The 18,557-nt window shown below is 35.7% G+C and overlaps 4 protein-coding genes and 1 long non-coding RNA gene across 7 annotated transcripts; 2 read left to right on the top strand and 3 right to left on the bottom strand.

Moving 5' to 3' along the window:
• Positions 1-2,515: 2,515 nt before the first annotated feature.
• On the bottom strand, positions 2,516-4,067 carry LOC120213242. The gene is made up of 3 exons (XR_005524778.1): positions 3,162-4,067; positions 3,088-3,093; positions 2,516-2,697 (listed from the first exon to the last, which is right to left on the bottom strand). It is a non-coding gene; the product is annotated as an uncharacterized LOC120213242 (long non-coding RNA).
• Positions 4,068-4,606: 539 nt separating this feature from the next.
• Positions 4,607-8,302, bottom strand: LOC120213197 (26S proteasome non-ATPase regulatory subunit 10-like). 3 transcript variants are annotated; one of them, XM_039211347.1, is made up of 13 exons: positions 8,159-8,302; positions 7,884-7,946; positions 7,617-7,787; positions 7,376-7,507; positions 7,141-7,280; positions 6,901-6,987; positions 6,704-6,829; positions 6,343-6,480; positions 5,856-5,927; positions 5,595-5,696; positions 5,212-5,382; positions 5,041-5,120; positions 4,607-4,749 (listed from the first exon to the last, which is right to left on the bottom strand). In XM_039211347.1, exons 1-13 carry the CDS (start codon positions 8,187-8,189, stop codon positions 4,695-4,697), a joined length of 1,368 nt encoding a protein of 455 aa, XP_039067278.1. In that variant the 5' UTR covers positions 8,190-8,302; the 3' UTR covers positions 4,607-4,694. The 3 variants fall into 3 exon arrangements, with proteins under 3 accessions (XP_039067278.1, XP_039067271.1, XP_039067285.1); XM_039211340.1 differs by having other exon boundaries at positions 4,609-4,749; positions 6,328-6,480; XM_039211354.1 differs by lacking the exons at positions 4,607-4,749; positions 5,041-5,120 and having other exon boundaries at positions 5,249-5,338; positions 6,328-6,480.
• An 857-nt stretch (positions 8,303-9,159) lies between these two features.
• On the bottom strand, positions 9,160-18,481 carry LOC120213233. Its single transcript, XM_039211388.1, has 3 exons — positions 18,468-18,481; positions 9,398-9,888; positions 9,160-9,239 (listed from the first exon to the last, which is right to left on the bottom strand). The coding sequence occupies exons 1-3, from the start codon at positions 18,479-18,481 to the stop codon at positions 9,160-9,162; spliced, it is 585 nt and encodes a 194-aa protein (XP_039067319.1).
• Positions 10,728-13,139, top strand: LOC120212643 (receptor-like protein kinase ANXUR1). Its single transcript, XM_039210877.1, has one exon. It carries the CDS (start codon positions 10,728-10,730, stop codon positions 13,137-13,139), a length of 2,412 nt encoding a protein of 803 aa, XP_039066808.1.
• Positions 17,008-17,966, top strand: LOC120213225 (histone H1-like). Its single transcript, XM_039211378.1, has 2 exons — positions 17,008-17,191; positions 17,282-17,966. Exons 1-2 carry the CDS (start codon positions 17,090-17,092, stop codon positions 17,795-17,797), a joined length of 618 nt encoding a protein of 205 aa, XP_039067309.1. The 5' UTR covers positions 17,008-17,089; the 3' UTR covers positions 17,798-17,966.
• Positions 18,482-18,557: the final 76 nt, after the last annotated feature.

Below are 18,557 nucleotides of genomic sequence, written 5' to 3'. Positions count from 1 at the left end.
TCGTCTTAAATTAATAAAATAATAATAACAATAATAAATTAATAAAATAATAATAACAATAATAATTTTATTAAGTAATTAAGCTAAAATTCATATTTATGTATTGTAATTGTTTGATTCATACTCGTGATGATATGTGTTTATGATATAAAATAGGAGTATTTTATTCTTTTAGACAATTTTTTTATTTTTATTTTTAATCTCGTTTTTCCTCATTTTGTTATAAATAATTCTAATTTTGTTCATACTAATACTAAAAAATTAGAACTAAAATCATCTATAATTATTATCAACTATAAAATTCACCCTAAAACCCACAATAAATCTTTAAAAATCCATACTTTTCTATTTTTTTATTAAACTATATCTCCCTAATTTTGCCTGCATTATATAAAACCTATGGTATAACTTTACCAAACTTAATGGAATGTAAATTGCATCTCTTATATATAAATATACATACGATTAAAGGGTGTGTTGTTCTTCCTTAAATTCTCGGGTTCAAATAGTTGCGTATGCAAATGTATGCATTGTTAATGACTAAAAAAAATTATAAACATATATTATCTTTTGATAATCTCCTACCATTAAAAAATAAATATATACATGATTGTATAATAAAGGTATGGTCTAGCCTTATCTGTTAGGGGAAAGTAGAAATTGAATTAAAGATTAAGTGCCCTTGTATTATGTAAAATACTTTATGAAAATATTTTTTCAGTATTTAGTTTAAATAAAATAAATTTATCGATGTTAAATCAATTATAAGTCGATAAAAAAAAACCTGCATATCTCTGTGAAATGACTTACTGAATTGTTTTGGTAACTAATTTCCCTTTCTCAATTAACTTAGACGGTGTAAATAAATTTGAGTAGAAAAAAACTAAATTACATCGATATATATATATATAAGAAATGACCATCCAGCTCAGTTGGTAGAGCACAAGGTTCTTAACCTTGGAGTCGTGGGATCGAGTCCCACGGAAGGTATTTCATAATTCGGAGGTCTCCTACGGAAGCTGTTTTCAATCTTACATTGGGGGCATCCTATTATCTTATCTCTCCCTTACCCCATTACATATGGGAATAAGGGTCAGCTAATTATATATATATATAAGTTAATTATATTTTTTAAATATTTGATACGTTAAACAAAAAAGTTTTAAGAAAAAAATAAACTAACTTACACCCATATAAAATAGTTAATAATATTTCATTAACTAAATTATTGTAATATTTTAAAATAATAATATTAATTTTTTTCATAAATAATATTATTTATCATATTTGGTATAATATTTTTTTTAAATTTTATCAAATAGCAATAAATAATTTACCCACATCATCCAAACTCCAAAAAATATTTTTAAAAAATATTTTTTAGAAAAAATACAATTTATTCTCCAAAAATTATTTTCAATGAAACAAATAAACTTGGAATCTTAAATAAAAAATCAAAAACTATTTTAATTAGTGTTGATGGAAATAAGTTTAACCCATCGACTATTAGTGGTTCACTCCACCTGATTTGGACAAAGAACCGTGAGTAATAGAGAACGGTTATCGACCAATTTCCGATACGGATAGAGTAGATTACCATAAGGAGAATCGACGTCAAACTTGTTCTTGTTAACAATTTGATGCGGTGAGCGTGGACATTTAAAGACGGATCCCCCGATCGAAACAACGAAAAGCCACATCGATACGTCGGTGGCTCAACAGAATACCAAACCTTCCAGGATTTCAGTTTACCCTTACTAAATAAATATGTTTTTCTTAAGGCGACACCCCTGTCCCTACTTCTCATTGTTCATCTTCTTCCAAGCACCGTTCAAAAGTAAATCTCTACATTATCTTAATCAATAGCACTGGAAACAACAATGGCATTTGGGAATCTCGACCCATTTTCGCTTTCAATATTTAACGCAGAATGATCAACATGCAAGCCTACTCCAGCTTGTTCCATGAAGCTGCTCCACTTTAATTCTGACCCCACTTACCTCAAAACCCTAAAGGTCAAATTAATCGAAACTTTTCTCATGCATACTACTTTCTATCAGTTCCACAACTTTGCAAATGCTTACCTTTTTTACAGCCAGCAAAGCAGCCAACACATTCCAGGTGAATCCAACCTTTTTAATTCGATTCTAAAGATAAAAATGTCATGTCGCTTTTAACAGCGGATGTTAGGTATGATTTTAGAAAAAATAGTTGAATGATCAAAATGGAACTAAAGTGATGGTCACTAAACATGTAGTTTACCCTAATAATTAACATAGCCTGCAAGAATTGTAGAACAGGCAAAGCTTATATGCTAAAACAAACCAGTAGCATAATCTGCCAGTGTTTAAGAACTTAAGGTTATCAAAACAAACATTATGAGACATGTTCTGAGACGAGTTGAAAGAAAGTTGATTGATCATTAGATTCATTCTAAACAAGGTTACTTCCAGAATAAGTATAATATGGTAGCAAAGTAATCACCTCAAAGCTCCCATGCCAAAACTGCAAATTTCATTTAACAATCATGTTAATCAGCCAAAATACAGAACCCAACATTACCATCAAATAAGCAGAGCCACACATTCTCCTATATTTCGAGAATATGCAAACTATTGAACCGCAAAATATCGCCACTTTCGAGATTCAATCAATGAGTACAAAACTTGTTATATCCAATTCTAACCCAAGCGCCAACTTTCTTCTTATTATACCTCCGGAGATACTCTTTCACCAGCAACAAATCATCCGCCCATCAAAGCCTCCGGAGGTACTCTCTTGAATTTGACAAAGTCTTCGGGGTCTCGTATCCTCCATCCAGTCATAAACACTTGACAATACCATTGGCAAATCTGAGAGATCTGTCAACACCAAATCTACTATCAAACAATCACATACGTGTACTGTATCAGTCTACCGATAGTCATGAATGATAACTCTAAGCATGACATCAACATTGAGGGTCAGTATATAAATCCTTTGCAAGACTGAAAGTGTGTTCAAACCTTCTCAACTCTGGATCTTCTTCAATACACTTCTTTGGCTTAAGACCTTCTATCCTCTGTTCAAGAACAATCGTCTACGAACCTCCTACTAAACTAGGAGTGAACCACCTGCGGCTGACACACCCCCACATTTTATCATCAACACTTCTAATAAACGTGAAAACTAGAACGATCAAGGGGATCATCTCATGAATGAAACAAGTCATGCATCAAATAGGAACCACTAAAGGGATCATACCAATGCCTCCCACCCTACACCCACAATCTTAAACAATAAACACCAGGATCAAAAGACACCATATGATCCCGTAACACAGTTCAAAACAAACCCCAAAGACCACAACAATGTCAAACCTAAAAACAACAAAATACCAGCTCAAGTTCAATTTCAAACAACCACAAGGAAACTTCATGCACCTCAAAATTTAAACTAATAACACCAAACCACAAGCCATACCTCAACCAAAATCCTAACCACTAATGAAAAGACCAATTCCTCCCCTCCAATCAACCCCCATAACACAACTTTGCAAGAATTCAACACCAAAAAGATCAAATCAAATCCTATTATATCCAGAAGTGGGCCTCAAAGGCATACTTCCAACAACAGAAGGCAACCCATCTTCCTCCTCTTCACCAGGAAGAAGACCCAAACCTTCAGTTACTCTAAAGGCAGCATGAACGCCAATAACAACGGCCGCAATAATCAACCCCACTAACACATTAACAACCACATGCGTCAAAACCAATAAAAGCACAGTAGCAAAACTCAAAGCCCCCAAAACAACATTATCACCCACTGTTCTGTTGAAAACGACAACTGGGTTGTCGTTAAAGAGATACAAGAACCACCAGAGAGATTAATTTAAGCCCTTTAGCTTGGATCTTTGAAAGGTTTCTTCTTTTCTGTGAAGAAAATTATTATTATTATTTTCCCATAAATTCTGACATCAGTTTCTTTTTGTTGAAGACTTTACCTGGGAAACCTGTTCTGCAACTGGAATTAACATATAAAAAGGAAAAAAATTAAAAAATAGGAAATACCTAATAAAATTATTTAATTAAATACATCTATAATAATATTAATTATTCTTGTCTTATTAACGTATAATTCCAATTCAAACAACATTTTAAATATAAAAAATATAATTTTAATAAAATCTCATCATAAAATATTTTCTATAAAAAAATTGACTGAAATTTAAAATTCAAGATGATATATTATTTGATATTTTTTTATCAAAAATATATTATTGGATACTTCTTCATGTTTGCACGATTTAAATTGATATTTATATTTTAATTTAAATTAATACTTTAAACTTAACCTCTTACACATACTTTATTCTTAAAAATATTTTTTTTAGCAAACAGGTACCTAAACTATACCACTCTATTATTTAGGTACTTTAAAAAACACCACATGCTTGTTTTGGTAATAAAGATCTTGATGGAACTATTGGGAGGAAAACAAAAGCAAGCAAACCTCTTTCATTTGTGATAACAAAAGAAAAAGGCATCCGCAATTGTAATAATACATAAAACATTTATAATCATTGATCAAATCAAGATGAATGAAAATATAGAAAAAGCATGCAATTCTGGTGGATAACTCCTAATGTACATTCTCATGTTCATGGTGCATTCATCTTCTCAGTTACCATGGTGCTATTAGCAGCCAAGTGTAAACTAAGATTTTTCCTTATTTTCACCATGAAACTTCCTCCCTGCTTCAACAGCTTCCCTGTAAATTTTGCAAAATTAATCAAAGAAATTTTATATATATATATATATATACAGCCAACACATAAATTAAACTAGAACATTTTAGTTGCCTACGATCCTATATTACTTGGACTTGGGTGTGAGTGTCGGACATGCATGTATCATGTCAGTCAAAGAAATATAGCTACGCATACATACAACAAGAATGTTCCTTTATCGAGATAATTCAAGATGTTCATGTTCATTTGGCATATAGCATTCATATTCTTATTTTTCAGGGTCGAGAAGATAAGGCGATGAGATTACAAACCTAAAAGCAGTTACGAGTTCTTTACTTTCAGGGTTGAGCTGCACACCCTCATAAAAGGCATTGGCTGCTTCATCATATTTCTGCAGTAAAAAGGAATGGCCGAAAATGGTCAGATAACAAGAATGACAATAGTAGAAACTTCGACAAATAGGCTAATTGATAGTAACATGCCTGCAACAAATGCAGGGCGGCACCTTCCCGATAGCAAGCTTTTGGCCAGTCTGGTCTTAATGCTCTGCAAGCCTTTGCATCAGAAAACGCCTGCTCAGGTTGTCCCAAGAGAATCCAACAAAGGCTCCTATTTGAAAACAACCTCGCATCAGTTGGATTGAAATCAATTGCCTGTAAATGCATCAAACAGAATACATTATACCACATGATTAAGACACATAAGATCCACCAAATGCCAGAAAACTCAGTTTCCTTCCTGTAATGTACCAGGCTTAGAAATCAGTGCTAGCATATGTGGTTTCATATCGGTTGATAGGAAAAGAACCGAAAAGCAAAGTGGAAATATTGTTAATGAAATTGCACCGGATGAGATTACGCCTTACTTGTGTATATGCATCTACAGCTGTCTGAGAATCTTTTCTTTTGAAAGCCTCATCTCCTCTTGACTTGGCTTCTGCAGCTTTCTGCTTTGCTTCAGGCGCCACCTAGATATATCGTTTAAGATTTTATGAGAATAATACATATGTTCTTTCATTACTTCAAACTCTCAGATATAATATCAAATATAGATTCGAAACAGGAAAACTACAAAAGCAACGGCTAACCACAAAGAAAAAAACCATAGAATAGAATGAAGAAGACACCTCAGGAAGATCCCTTGTAGGCAATGTGGTGTCCCTTGTTCCCATAGCTTCCTTCAGATTTTTCATTTCCTCCTGCACAATTCACCTCGGAGAAAAACTATGAACAAATACCGTATATAAACATTTGCATTCGAAGAAAAATACGAAAGTTGCACAAAGTAGTACAAGTGGTTGCAATCCACTTAAATTTGATTGATACTAAAAAGTAACTCCAAGCAATACCAGCCAAGTTTTTCATTAGTAAGGGATTTCCTCTTCCATCTGATAAGATATGTAATCAATTTCTTAGCACATCTAGATATCAGCTGAAATGCATTCTTAAGTTCACCGTACAAAGATGTAATTGGTTGAATTTTTTCATGTTGTCCATGTGAGACTTGAAAGGGACATGAAAAGAACAGATGACGAACACTTCCTTAAAAAGCACAATATCAAATGAAAATAGGAGTAAAAAAATAAAGATAAATGGTACCAGTTGTTTGCTAGCTTCAGATTGCATGTATTCAAGAATCCCATCTACTGTCCACTCTGGAATGACGTCAATCCTTGATGTTAAAGGAAAAAGAATCTCGACAGCCTTACGTTGACCTCTGGCTGCAGCAACCTGTATGGGCTTCTCTCCACCCTATTATGAGATGTGCAAATAAGAAATGGAGAATAAAACTTCTGCTCAAGGTTCCAGTTCAAAAAGAAAAGATGAGCTGCTTTAAATAACAGTATGGTACTGCACCAGATACGTAAATGTAACTTCATACTTCCTTACTAGTAAATTCATACAGATCAACAAAGGGTCCTTTAAAGCAAGATGACGATTATTGTCCGAAAAATGAATGCATTAGTGATCTCACCTCATCAGTGACATTAGGATCAGCTCCAGCTTTCAGTAAGCTGTTTATTAATTCCGGGTTTCCATGATCTGCCGCAATGTGCAATGGGGTTGTGCCACCAGCTGTAATATTTACTTTGGCACCGGCCTGAATGTGAGGAAATACAAAAGTTTCATCTTGCAAGCATTACATAGTAGAGAACTAAGAAAACACGAAACCTGAATCAGCAAATCCAAGCATGCAAGTGAACCTGCTGCTACAGCTGACAATAATGGGGTGACATTATCCTCAGTTTCAGCATTAGGCTGCGAAAGCAATCATAATAAACAGAAAAATATTAAATCACATTTAACAAAACTATTAAAAACAAGAGCCTCAAAAGAAAACAAAGAAATTATCTACTTATAATTTCCATAGTATCGTATTAAAGTATTATATAACATGCAAAGGGGACATACATTAGCATTATGCTCTAACAAAACCTTTACAGCATCGTGTTGACCATGGCCAGCAGCCCAAACTAAAGGGGTGCCCGCATCACTTTGAGAATCGACCTCAACGCCCATAGCCAGCATATGCTTCAGCAACTCAATATTCCCTGCAAGAAAAGAAGTAGTGAATTTGAAGTAAGAGTTCACAAAGATTACTTAAGAAGAAAATTATTAAGGAACACACAAGGTAAAAAGAACACACCTATTCCAGCTGAATGATGCAATGCTGTGGCACCTAAGTCACTGGGTATAGAAGGATTCGCACCGCGTTCTAGAAGGTATTTTGCGGTGAGAGTATGACCTTGTCGTGCAGCATGAAGAAGAGGAGTCTCACCTGGATTTTTAAGTAATTTAAGAATGTAAATCAAAACATCTTTAGTTCACAAAAAACAAAGTACTGAGAATATTTTGGCCATGTATGCTGTAAAAATTCAAATGCATACCATCTTCATCTCCGGTGTCAACATCAAGCTTTAATTCTTCCAACAAGAATCTGCACACTTCAGTCTTGCCCTCTCTTGCTGCGAAATGAATTGCCCCTCGTTTGTTCGCATCCTTAATATCCGCCACTGTTTTCGCCAGTCCCTTCCCGTCATCAAGTTGAGCCGCAATCTCTACTCAAAACAATCATCCAAAGATTAAAAAAACATTTTAGATTAACATTTAACTATTGGTATACTAAATTAAAGACAAAACATGAATTGACTTACTCTTGAGCAGATCAAGATTCCCAGTGCAAGCTGCATTCAAAAAGTTTTGAACTTTCTGCCTCACTGCAATAAAAAAAAATTCTCAAATTCAAACTCAAAACTATTGAAATTTTTGCTTTCAGAACACAAAAAACAGAATAAAATTCTTCAACCAAACTACATTTAACCCAGAAAATGAATCCCACTAAATTATGCAATTTTTTTGCCCCAAAAGCCAACAAAGAACAATGCAAAGCTGAGTGCATAAAACACAAATGGCATAATAAAGTGGGAACCTTCAAGGGCAGCTGAAGCATCAGGAGCCATGGCTACTGTTGCCTTTGTAAAACCCTATGCAGAATGCTTTCTATTTTGTATAGCTTTTTGGTGGGTTTACTCTTCAAGTAGAAAAAAGTTGCGAACTTGAAATATTGGCTAGAAAGATGTTGCTGGATCTTATAGGGCAAACACTTCACAAGAGTTCTAATATTTGCCTTTGTTTCGGGTAAAATACAATAGAGATTATAAATTATTCTCAAATGATCATTTTATCTACTAAAAGTTAAAAGGTTATGAAATGGTCATTAAATTTATCAAACTATTATAAAATGATCAATGCATATTATAATATATTGTAAAATTTTAATAAATTCATTGACCATTTTTAAAGTTTTGATAAAATGTAATGATAATTTTATAAAAAAATCGACAAAGTTAATGATTTTTTGTAATCGTTAAAACATTTTAATGATTATTTTATAAAATTTAAAACTTTAATGAGTAAAATGATATTTTAATACAGTTTAATGACCTCAACATACTTTACCCTTTGTTTATAAAAAACTTGTATGGTATGTAAAACAAATATGATTGAAGAACACAGATCTAAAGTTATTATTTCAACTAATGATATCTATCCAACAGTTCATAGTTTTATCTTTCCGGGGCCGAACATGGCCTGGTGTTGTTTTACATATCTTGACACAAAAATTTGGAAGAATTTCCATGGCTAAAAGACCTCGAAATGCTTCACCATTTCCCTTCCTGTTACATCTTCGGCTTTACCCTCGTCTTCTCTGACTATAATCTCTTTTGCTTCCCCGCCCTCCGGATGGACGAGAGATCAGACGGGTTACTTTCTATGTATTTTCTATTGATAATAAATTTTCGTCTTTAAAACCCTATAAATTCGTCATCTCCTAAAATTTTTAAAATCCGTCTCTTGAGGTGTAAAATCTTGGGTCCGTGCCTTCCTTTTTCTTCTGCTTCTATGCAAACAATCCAACCCCCAACATTTTTAATATGATTGCATCACGGAACATGCCACAGCCTGCGCCCAATGCCTTAGCTTTGTCTTCACTAGCTGAGGATCTTCCCCTGCAAAAAACAAATAGCACCACATTTCTTATAATATATATATACAGACACGTATGTATATATGTATGTATATACATATGTACGTATGTATGTATGTATGTATGTACGTACGTACGTACGTACGTATGCATGTATGCATGTGTGCATTGAAACATTACCTGGGCTACAAATCATCCAATCCGACTCACTTCGAGGACTTCCGAAAGAAGATGACCGATCACCGAGTGATACTGTTGACGACGAGCTTTGGCTATGAGGGGTCGAAACTGGACTCGGAGAAAGCTGGCGGTTCACGGCGAAATAAAGGTCTAGAGCAGGCAGTGTGCTCGTTAATTTTTGGCCATCTTCTTCGTTGAATCCAAATCCGAGCTCTATGCACCCTTTTAGTTCTTGCAGGTCTTCACCAGTCAAACTATTATTATCACTGATCCAATTCTTTTCTCTTTCTTGACGAAGAATCTCGAGGCGCCTTCTTTCCCAAGCAATGTCCCGGGACGTCTCGACCATCGATAACTGCTTCGACAGATATATCTTGTTCTTCATCAATGGTGACGGCACCAATGACATCCGTTCCAAATCTTCTGCGTCTGAGTCGCATAAGGACGTTGACAACGATGAAGATGATGACGATGACGATGTGATGGCCTCGCTTCTAAGCTTTCTGTCCACCATTTCCTTATGGAAAAAGAAACAAACGTTGTTTTCTCAAAAGGAAATACAAGTTTTTGTACCGATTTTCTTATCTGCACCAATGGGGATACCAGGCATGCCACTAAAACACAAAACGCTTCTTGTTTCTCGCCCGTAATCGAACGGAACGTGAACGAAAGCCCGTTTTCTCACCCTCTAATCGGCTGCAGAAGCAACTCGAGCTAATGCGGCCGAGCAACAACAGAGAAAAAAAAGTGAAGGGATGAGACCGAGCAAGTTCTGAGTTCTGTGTATTTGTTTGAGGCTTTAATGGATGAACAAAACGTATGGAATTCGTTAAGGAAGATTCAGTTTGTTATTCAACATTCCATTTGTAGCTGTTGGTTGTAACCTCCACAATGTTATATTTGGACCAAAGTTCTTCCATGTCTGTTGCACTGTATTCTACTACAAGTTTCTGTTCTTACTAGCAACAGATTGATACCAGGTAACTAAAAGAAACCATTATGTTCAACAGAATCAAGTAAATTTGTTGAAATAAAAAAAAAGTTCATAAAAACACATCAAGTAAATTTACCAACAGAATAATACATTTTGATACCAGATGACTAAAAAAGCATTATGTCCAACAGAATCAAGTAAATTTAGGGTTCTTTTCTGTTTTCTTTTTTGTAAGAATGTTCAACTTCCTGAATTGTTTGTGTTTCCATGGAAGAATAGAGATTATTTAATGTAATAAACTTTAAGACCAGAGAATGCAAGGGAGAATCAAACTAGGTTAGGGCATAAGGAGAAACATCAAAGATTTGGTGTTTTTCCTTGCCATTTTCTAACACCATGAAAGAAGGACAACATTCTTGGCTATCTATTGTTTGGTTTTGTCTCATCTGCAATGCCTTTGTTCTTGTTTCAAGCCAGCCATTGGCTTTGAACTGCAATTCCAAGGGTGGCAAAGATGAAGATGGAAGAAAGTGGGAACCGGATGAGAAGTACCTTAAATCATCCAATGGTTCAACCCTGGTTCAAGCTGGATATCAAGACCCTTCCCTTCTTTCGAAAATCCCATACATGAATGCTCGAATCTTCACGTCTCTGGCGACGTATGAGTTCCGGATAAAATCGGAGGAACGGTACCTGATCAGGTTTCATTTTTACCCTTCAGGTTACTCCAAATTCAATATCAGTAATTCATATTTCTCTGTGACTGCTGGTGGAGTCACCCTGATGAAGAATTTCAGTGCTGAAATCACATGTAAAGCCCTCACACAGGCTTATCTCGTTAGAGAGTACTCATTGGCACCTTCGGATTCCAAGACTCTAACCATTACCTTCACACCTTCTAAGAACTACACCAACTCTTTCGCATTCATAAACGGGATCGAATTGATCGCCATGCCGAATCTGTTCGGCATGACGGGTATGGTGGGATTGGGATATCTAAAGGAAATCGATGTTTCGCTCGAGAATCTCCAGGCGATGTTCAGGCTGAATGTTTGTGGACAGACTATTCCTCCTAGCAAAGACTCTGGTGCTATGTATAGGATTTGGTATAATGATGACCCTTACATTTTCGGTTCTACATTGGGTATCTGTACTGGGGCGCCAAAAGATTTAAAGATCGATTACGGAAAGTCGTTGCGTTCTACGGCTCCCGAAGATGTTTATCGGACGGCTAGATCGATGGGAGAAGATGCGGGACTGAACACGAAGTTCAACCTGACATGGATATTTCAGGTTGATGCCAATTTCATATACGTTGTAAGATTTCATTTCTGTGAGTTCGTATATGACAGCCCGAATCAAAGAGCTTTCAATGTTTACATCAACAATAAATCTGCACAAGTTGCACCACATCCGGTTGATTTAATTGACTGGACACGCAAAAAAGGTGCTCCAATTTACAAAGATTATGCAGTACATGTTGCTGATGGTCCAGGTGATGCAATGATTCTGATACAAATGACTCCGGCGACCGAAATGAAAACGCAGTTCCATGATTCTCTGCTCAACGGGGTTGAAATATTCAAGTTGAACGACGGAAACAAGAACTTGGCCGGACGCAATCCGCACCCGTCGTCCATGCTTCTTAAAGCGGTGACAGAGCAGGAGAGGTCTTTCGACACCAAATCCGACAACAATAATGCTGTAATTGCAGGTGCTGCAGCAGCTTTTGTGCTGGTTGCATTGACGGTTTTGGCCTCCAGGAAGAGGAAACAAGAGGCTGGAGTCGAGGCGCATACGTCTAGCTGGTTACCGGTTCGTGGGAACTCCCATTCAAATGAAAGCAAAGATGGAAAGAGTCATAATAGCCACGCTTTGGCATTGGCTCAAGGCCTTTCTCGCCATTTCTTCATATCGGAAATCAGACAATCCACGAAGAACTTTGACGACTCTAACGTCATCGGAGTCGGAGGTTTCGGTAATGTGTACAAAGGAGTTATCGACGGAGGCACCAAGGTGGCTATCAAGCGATCCAATCCGACATCTGAACAAGGCATTAACGAGTTCCAAACCGAAGTCGATATGCTTTCGAAGCTGAGACACAAGCATTTGGTCTCGTTGATTGGTTTCTGCGAGGATGGTGGCGAAATGTGCTTGGTTTACGATTACATGGCTCTCGGAACTTTAAGGGAACACCTTTACAGCAACGAGGAAGCTCATCTTTCATGGAAACAGAGGCTGGAAATCTGCATTGGAGCAGCAAGGGGACTTCACTATCTCCACACAGGAGCCAAGTACACCATCATTCACAGGGATGTAAAGACAACAAACATTCTCTTGGACGAAAAATGGGTTGCCAAAGTTTCCGATTTCGGGCTGTCAAAAACTGGTCCCGAAATGAATCAAGGCCATGTAAGTACAGTCGTAAAAGGTAGCTTTGGTTACCTTGACCCCGAATACTTCCGAAGACAACAACTCACGGAGAAATCCGACGTTTACTCCTTCGGCGTCGTCCTATTCGAGGCATTATGCGCTAGGCCAGCTCTGAACCCTAAACTTCCGAAGGAACAAGTCAGTCTTGCAGATTGGGCACGCCATTGTCACAAGAAAGGAACACTAGAAGAGATCATCGACCCTCATCTGAAAGGGAAAATAAAACCGGAATGCCTAAAGATATTCGCAGACACGGCGGTGAAATGCCTATCCGATCAGGGAATCCAGCGGCCTCACATGGGCGACGTCCTGTGGAACCTCGAATTCGCTCTTCAGATGCACGGAACCACAGAAGCATCAACCGAGGCAGAGTGATCTTCAATTGAATCAAAGAACTTAACAATCAAAGTGCCATCTTCTCTCAACTTGTACAAGAATCCTGTGTTGATTAAACTTGTTTAAATTTACAGTACAAGAATCCCCATTGTTCTTCAGTGATGATCAAACAATGTTCAGTGAAGGTTTAGTCTCAACAATAATGCAGAGGTTAAAATCTTTTGTCATTGCAATGTTCATTTCCTCCAACTTTAACAATTATATTGTATTTATATTATGTTTACATCCATACCTAAGAATAGATTAAACTGTTGAGTTGTTTAGCTACTTGAATTGTTTTCCCTTGAAACTTCAACGAGGATGTTATGGTTTGATTATAAAAGTTTATGATTATTAAACAACGGTCCGTTATTAGAATAGAAGATGCTATATGATTGGTGACAGTATCGTCCCAAATTATTATTGCACGGTTGTAATATTTATAATGACCGTAATAACATCCGGTATACAATATATGCAATTGTCTACCCTCGGGTTGTATGATTCTTCTATGAGTGAGTTGTAGGGATGTTTCAAGTTGTAGTTTGGTAATAAGCTGATTTCTGCTACTAGCAGCAGTATATGATTAATGTAACGGGTATATGATCTACATGAACGGCACAAGATATTATATCAAGAGATAACTTATAAAAATTTTAAAAAATAAAAAATATTATCAATAAAAAAATATAAAAATTAATTAAATTAAATAATAATTTGAAATTTCTAAAATACGACCGCACTATGAATTTCCTTGATCCATATATAATCCATATCTGATTATATATTCTGTACCTGAGCAGAAGCATGTGTTCAATTTGAGATAGTCTTGCAAAATATAATTATTAGTGCACGCCTTAATATTGACCAACTCCAACTTCACTTCATCTTCAAGCCTCCATATTTGGCAATATATGTAACACCCTAATTCAGTTAGATCCGAAGATATATTGATTACAATGTTACACGGGACTATCGAAATAATGATCCAAAATTTTCTTTTAAAACTGTTTGTAAATCTCTGAAATTTAGACATTCATAATGTAATATAAAAACATAATAATAAATTAGGTTTACAAATAATGTGGAGCTCCCAAAATACATCCACAAAATAATACAAAATAATAAATTTTAAAAGAGTTACGGCTGAATACATAACAAGGTCCATAACAGTACATGCGCTTTAAAGATGACTCAAGACGTACTCTAAAAGGTCTTTAGAAATCTGAATCGATTGCACCAGAATATTTGATGACGATAGCTCCCCACGATCTGCTCCCTAAGAACCTGCGCACGGAACCACATTTCGAACGCTGAGCTTACGAGCTTAGTGCCTCACTAAAAATTGTACTATACAATATGCATTCACTAAATGAAATGACAAGTGGCATAGGCCTGAATATACAACTACTGGATTGCTAATTTGTGGTTGGCATCATGGTGGGGTTGAGAGATTCTGCATCTCGGAGCTCATGCACCACTCTAACACTATCGAAGCACCATTGGGTACTCTTGGGTCAAAACACATTGAGTTTCGGTTAAATTGCCATCCCTACTCCTTAAGTTGGAACTATGTGAATGAATCCTTATATATATATATATATATATATCAATAAATGAATCAGACTTTTTTGGCCCAATAGGGTTTTAGAATTAAAAAAAAGAGGTTTTTATTTATCCTCAACTTCTAATTAGAGATATACGGCATTTGATTTACTGTCGGGCGAACTGAAAATGTATTTTTTAATGAACTCGGATGAGTGGGTCCCACATGGGTCATTAATTTATTATTTTTAAGCGGACTCGTGGGCAACTATTATAGTCACTTAGAACTCGAGGTGACGAGTTCCATCGGATTTTTGCATTATAGTCGTTGGAGTTGAGGCTATAAATAGGGTTTGGGTTTTGATTTTTCATCAAACCCTAAATCCAAAAAAATATAAAAATCCTACCTTATGTGAAAATCCTGAAAAATGGTTTCTCAAGCAGACATGTTGCACCTCGACAACGTCCATATTTCGTCGATTGAACTCCGACCGGAATAAGAACGGAGTATTCATCAGCGCAGGAAGACTTCGAGAGATTCGCATCAGTGGATGTTGATATATCTTTAGTAATTTGGTCTATTTCCAACCATATTTTTACGTGGCTTCAAGGTGTACCAAACATTGATTGAGGCTCTGATCGAACGTTGGCGACCCGAGACATACACTTTCCATTTCTCGAGTGGTGAAGCGACGATTACTTTGGAAGACATCGCTTACCAACTCGATGTTCCTGTGAATGGAGCTCCCATGTTGAGGTGGAACAATTACGACCCTAGGACGTTGGTTTACCAAGTTTTGGGAAAGTTGTCACCATCCGTGTTCATCGATGACTATCGGGTACGGATGATGTGGTTGGAGTCTGAATTCCAAGTGACAGTCAACTTTATCGAGGACGAGGTTATTTTTGCGTTCTGAGCATATCTTTTCCAACTGATCAGAGGGTATTATTACTGGATAAATTTGGTAATTTGGCGCACACTGTGTATCTCCAAATATCAAATGACATCACTCAATACCAGTTGGGGCTCGACGATTTTAACCTTTTTTGTACCGGGAGATTTGCAAGGCTGTAATTGTCGAGCGGAGTCAAAAAGTTGATGTAGCAAGCTGTCTAATATTGCTATAATCCTGAGCTTGGTATCGATTTTCTTTTTTGACACTGATTACAACAACTCTCTTGTTGAAAGGTAATTTTTTTAACTTTTTTTTTTAAATTTGATTAACTTAATTATTATTTTATTTGTTTTTAATCTTTTTTATTTTTAAATATTTTAGATGATTCTATAAAATAACCGAGACGAAGTTGTTGGGCGCATTGCAAAAGATATACGAATGAAGATTGACATCGTTGGTCAATATATGATAAACATTTGTTCTTTTATTATTTTTTTAAAACTTTTAAACTTTATATATATTAGCTTTGATATTTAATATTTACAATTTTATTGGCTTCTCGTATGCTTACGACGAGGGGTATTATTACCGGATAAATTAGGTAATTTGGCGCACACTGAGTATCTTCTAATATTAAATGACTTCACTGAGTGTCGCAATACCAGTTAGGGCTCGTCAATTTTAGACTTTATGTACCGGAAATTTTGCAAGGCTGCAATTGTCGAGTGGAGTCGAAAAGCTGATGTAGCAGGCTGTCTCATATTGCTACAATCCTAAGCTTGGTATCGGTTTATGTTTTTGACGCTGATTACAATAACTCTCTTGCTGTAAGATAATTTTTTAAACTTTTTTTTTTAATTTGATTAGTTTAATTATTATTTTTATTTGCTTTTAATATTTTTTTAAATATTTTAGATGACACTATAAAATAACCTAGACGAAGTTGTCGGGTGCCACTACAAAAGATGTACGAACGAGAATTGACATCATTTGTCGATATTCGATATACATTTGTTATTTTATTATTTTTTTAGAAATTTTAAATTTTATAAATATTAACTTCGATATTTAATATTTATAATTTTCTTGGTTTTCGTATGCTGACGACGAGATTTTCATTAGAAACCTTGGATCTTTAACCTAAAAATTAAATCAAATTCCATAGAAATACATTGAGCAAAAATCAATCTACATTAGTTTAAAATCAACTCAAAAACACAATCCCAAACTCTCATTTTCACTTGAAACTACCTACTTCCCTTTAAGCCTTCACGATCCGCACCTTATCCGAAATCCCAATCTCAACCGTTGATAACAATCCAATCCAACGGTCAACGTTTAAAATTTCGAATGGAGAAATCGATCTGCGTCACTTCCTTTTCCACCACTTAGCTTTCTCTATTTCCCTTATAAACTTCCGTCTCTTAACAGCCATCGAGTAAAATCAACATAATACAAAACAAAAGAATTCCAAGTCTCTTACGGCTCGTAAGATTGTTTTGCAGAATCATGGCCGCCGCTACTGCCTCTGCCGTGGCTCCCGTCGCGAAGAAGAAAGCTGCTGGGGCTAAGAAGCCGAAATCTGCTTCTTCTCATCCTCCATTTCTCGATGTATTTTCTCCCTCTAGAAACCCTAGATAATTCCATCTTCGTGCTTTTCTTCGGATTTTAACTCGAATTTCTGTGATTATCTTTTTGCAGATGATTTCGGATGCAATCCTTTCGTTGAAAGAGAGAACCGGATCGAGCCAGTATGCAATTGCGAAATTCATTGAAGAAAAGTATAAGCAATTGCCCTCGAATTTCCGAAAGAATTTACTTGTTCAGTTGAAGAAGTTCGTTGCTTCTGGAAAGCTCGTCAAGGTCAAAGCCTCCTACAAGCTCCCTGCGGCCTCCGCCGCTGCCAAGAAGCCTGCAGCCGCGAAGCCTAAAGCTGCCACCTCCGTTACTGTGAAATCGAAGCCAAAGGTAGTGGTAAAATCTGCTGCAAAACCGAAACCGAAACCGAAAGTTGCAACTCCTGTTAAGTCAAAGGCTAAAGTTGCGGCGAAACCTAAGGCTAAGGCTAAAGCTAAAACTAAAGCAGTGACTAAGCCATCTAAGGCGGCGAAGACGGCCAAAACAAGTACGCCGGCGAAGAAGAATGCCGTGATGGCGAAGAAGCCTAAGAGCGCGAAATCGCCGGCTAAGAAAGCGGCCAAGAAGGCGAAGAAATGAGGTGGATTATTTGTTTGTTTGCAAGGAAGTTGTAATTTTGGTGGGGAAATAGGGGTAGTTTTGGAATTGTGGACTGATACGTCTATATAAATATTTATCTAGTGTATTTTTTGTAGGTTGTTTTTATGACTTCATAAATTATGGTGTAATCTGAGCTTTGACGAGGTAGTTAAATGAGAAATAGCAGTTGATCTTAGAACAATTATTTTTAATGTCAACAAAATATGATTAAATATCAATTTTACACTTATCTACATTTTGGGGTTTCATAGACGCTAATAATGTTATCAGACTTGGGGTGCAAATTTTTAAATGTTGTTATTGGCTTAGTATGTGTTATTAATCTATTTGGAATCCAATTTAGTACATAAATTTCTAATTGTATTATCCCCCTACAGATGTTAAATATTTATTATTTTTGTTTTTGGATGTTTATAGAAGATAAAAATTTATTAAAATAGAAATCTTTCAAAAATTCATAACAATATTATTTCATTAAAAAAAATCAAACAAAAGCAATGGGATAGAATCTGAGTTAAAGAAAAATAATGCAATATTTATTTTCTTCCCTATAATGATATCATATAAAATTATTAAATTTAATATTAAATCAAATATTAAAGTGTTGAAGTAGATTATCTATTAATTAATAGTTTTATTTAATTGTTACTTAACTTTAATCATCAATTCATTTGTATCAATGACTTTTAATTTTATCAGTTATAATATTATTACATTTAATTATATCACTTCGTTATTT

Source organism: Hibiscus syriacus, unplaced genomic scaffold (genome assembly GCF_006381635.1).
Source record: "Hibiscus syriacus cultivar Baekdansim isolate YM2019G1 unplaced genomic scaffold, ASM638163v2 tig00000738_pilon, whole genome shotgun sequence".
Taxonomy (NCBI): Eukaryota; Viridiplantae; Streptophyta; class Magnoliopsida; order Malvales; family Malvaceae; genus Hibiscus; species Hibiscus syriacus.
This window is presented reverse-complemented; position numbering and strand designations above follow the sequence as displayed.

Excerpts from the sequence above, each read along its gene's own strand:
- LOC120213233 (XM_039211388.1), bottom strand. Across the intron at positions 9,240-9,397 it reads TTGGATGATTTGTAGCCCAG|GGGAAGATCCTCAGCTAGTG; the intron begins GTAATGTTTCAA and ends TGTTTTTTGCAG.
- LOC120212643 (XM_039210877.1), top strand. The coding sequence starts at position 10,728 with ATGAAAGAAGGACAACATTCTTGGCTATCTATTGTTTGGTTTTGTCTC.
- LOC120213197 (XM_039211340.1), bottom strand. The coding sequence starts at position 8,189 with ATGGCTCCTGATGCTTCAGCTGCCCTTGAAG. Across the intron at positions 7,947-8,158 it reads TGCTTCAGCTGCCCTTGAAG|TGAGGCAGAAAGTTCAAAAC; the intron begins GTTCCCACTTTA and ends TTTTTATTGCAG. Across the intron at positions 7,281-7,375 it reads GCATCATTCAGCTGGAATAG|GGAATATTGAGTTGCTGAAG; the intron begins GTGTGTTCTTTT and ends CTTTTCTTGCAG.
- LOC120213225 (XM_039211378.1), top strand. The coding sequence starts at position 17,090 with ATGGCCGCCGCTACTGCCTCTGCCGTGGCTCCCGTCGCGAAGAAGAAA. Across the intron at positions 17,192-17,281 it reads CTCATCCTCCATTTCTCGAT|ATGATTTCGGATGCAATCCT; the intron begins GTATTTTCTCCC and ends ATCTTTTTGCAG.